The sequence below is a fragment of the Dermochelys coriacea genome, chromosome 4 (genome assembly GCF_009764565.3).
Source record: "Dermochelys coriacea isolate rDerCor1 chromosome 4, rDerCor1.pri.v4, whole genome shotgun sequence".
In the NCBI taxonomy this organism is placed as follows: Eukaryota; Metazoa; Chordata; order Testudines; family Dermochelyidae; genus Dermochelys; species Dermochelys coriacea.
The window spans coordinates 98572964-98574564 of record NC_050071.1 but is presented as its reverse complement, the minus strand read 5'-3'; the positions used below and the strand labels follow the sequence as shown (position 1 = coordinate 98574564).

General features: G+C 68.4%; 1 protein-coding gene across 1 annotated transcript in view; it reads right to left on the bottom strand.

Annotated features, from left to right (window-relative positions):
* Positions 1 to 759: 759 nt before the first annotated feature.
* The window catches only part of PHOX2B (paired like homeobox 2B), a 2913-nt gene continuing 2071 nt past the window's right edge, over positions 760 to 1601 (bottom strand). The window contains 2 exon segments of the mRNA XM_038400021.2: positions 760 to 1330; positions 1332 to 1445. Coding sequence (XP_038255949.1) covers positions 1007 to 1330; positions 1332 to 1445 — 438 coding nt within the window. The 3' untranslated portion in view covers positions 760 to 1006.

Here is a 1601-nt window from a genome sequence, read left to right as displayed (position 1 = left end):
ACATGCAACTGATAATAAAAATATATACCATCGTCTGAACCTGGTCTCTGGAAACGCAAAGTAACTGAACCCGTGAGAACCTTCTTTCTCCATAAAGACACGCCATAGAGACTACGAGGAGGGCAAACATTATTTATACGGTCAGCTAGAGTAGACACGTCTGTACTGATATTAACACTATACAATGGAGTCACAGAACACAGCTGTAGAAAGACACAGAAAAAGTTAAAGCATACCTGTCCACATTCAACGAATGGCTAGCTATACGTGTGTGCCTTTTAAAGAAATTAAAATAAAATAAAAAAAAAAAAACCCCAAACCCCTAAACGGAGATGCCTAAAACCGCGTGAGCCATGTAATCAGAATACTTAAGAATAAATACAATCCATCCACCCGGCCAGGAGGCGAGTTCCTAGGGGGGCCAGGGAGCCAGGGGACCTGCTCCCTGGCCCGGGACGGGGAGCTGCGGGACCTTCGCAGCAGCTGCGGCGGGGCCAAGGAGAAGGTGGCCGTCAAAAGCCAAAGGGGGCGCGTGGAAGCCGCTGCAGCGCCGAGCGCGAGCGGGCGGACTGGGGAGCCCGCGCGCCGGGCCGGGACGTGGCGGCCGGAGCTGAGCGCGAGGAGGCGTTGCGGACCCGCGCTGGCCGGCCGTGGTCCCGGGGGGGGGGAGGGGAGCCCGGCGGGCTGGAGCGCCGAGAAGCGCGCGCGGCGGGCGCGTCCCAGCCCGGGGGGGGGGGGAGGGGAGGGGAGGGGAGGGGGGCGGCAAGCGGGCGCCTCGCAGTCCCTGCCCGCGGAGGCTCCGGGTCCTGACGCGGCGGCAGCCTGGCGGAGCCTCGCCCGGGCCAGTGCGGCCGGCAGAGCCCGGCGCCAGGGGAAGACGCCGGGGCGCCGCGGCTCACGTCAGCGAGTCAGTGGCCCCTGGCCCGCCGCGGGGATCCTGCTCAGTCCTGGCGGCGGGCGGGAAGCCCGGCCCGGGCTCTCCCGTCCCCCCCCCCCCGGCCGCCGCTCAGAACAGGCCGCTCTTTACGAGGCTGCCTTTGGCGCCGCTGGGTCTCTGCAGCGAGGAGAGCACGCTGGCGAACGGGCCCCCCAAGGAATCCGGGATGGAGGCGATGGGCCCGGGCCCGGGGGCCCAGCCCTGGCCGGGCCCCGCCGCTGCCAAGCCGCCCGCGGCTGCTCCTTTGCCGGGCTCCCCGCCGGGGCCCGCCGCTCCCTGGCCCCCCGCAGGGCTGGGGCCTCCCCCTCCGCAGCTCGGGGTCGGGTTGGGGTTGGGCCCGGGCCCGCCGGTGCTGTCCGGGTCGGTGCTTTTCGCCTCTTTGCTCTCGTCGTCCCCGGGACGAGTCGGATTTCTTCCCCGTCGAGCCGTTCTTTCGCCGCGGGCCCGCCGCGGCAGCTGCCGCCCGCTCCTGCTTGCGGAACTTGGCCCGGCGGTTCTGGAACCAGACCTGCGGCCGGGGGGGGGGAGCAAAGAGTTAGAGGGAGCCAAGGCCCCGGCGCCCGCCCTCCCGCCGCGGGGAAAGGCCCTGCGGGTGCCTGGAGCCCAGCCGCCAGCCCCGTTACCCCGGGCTCGCCCTTAGCCCGCCCCTGCTCTCCGCACCGAG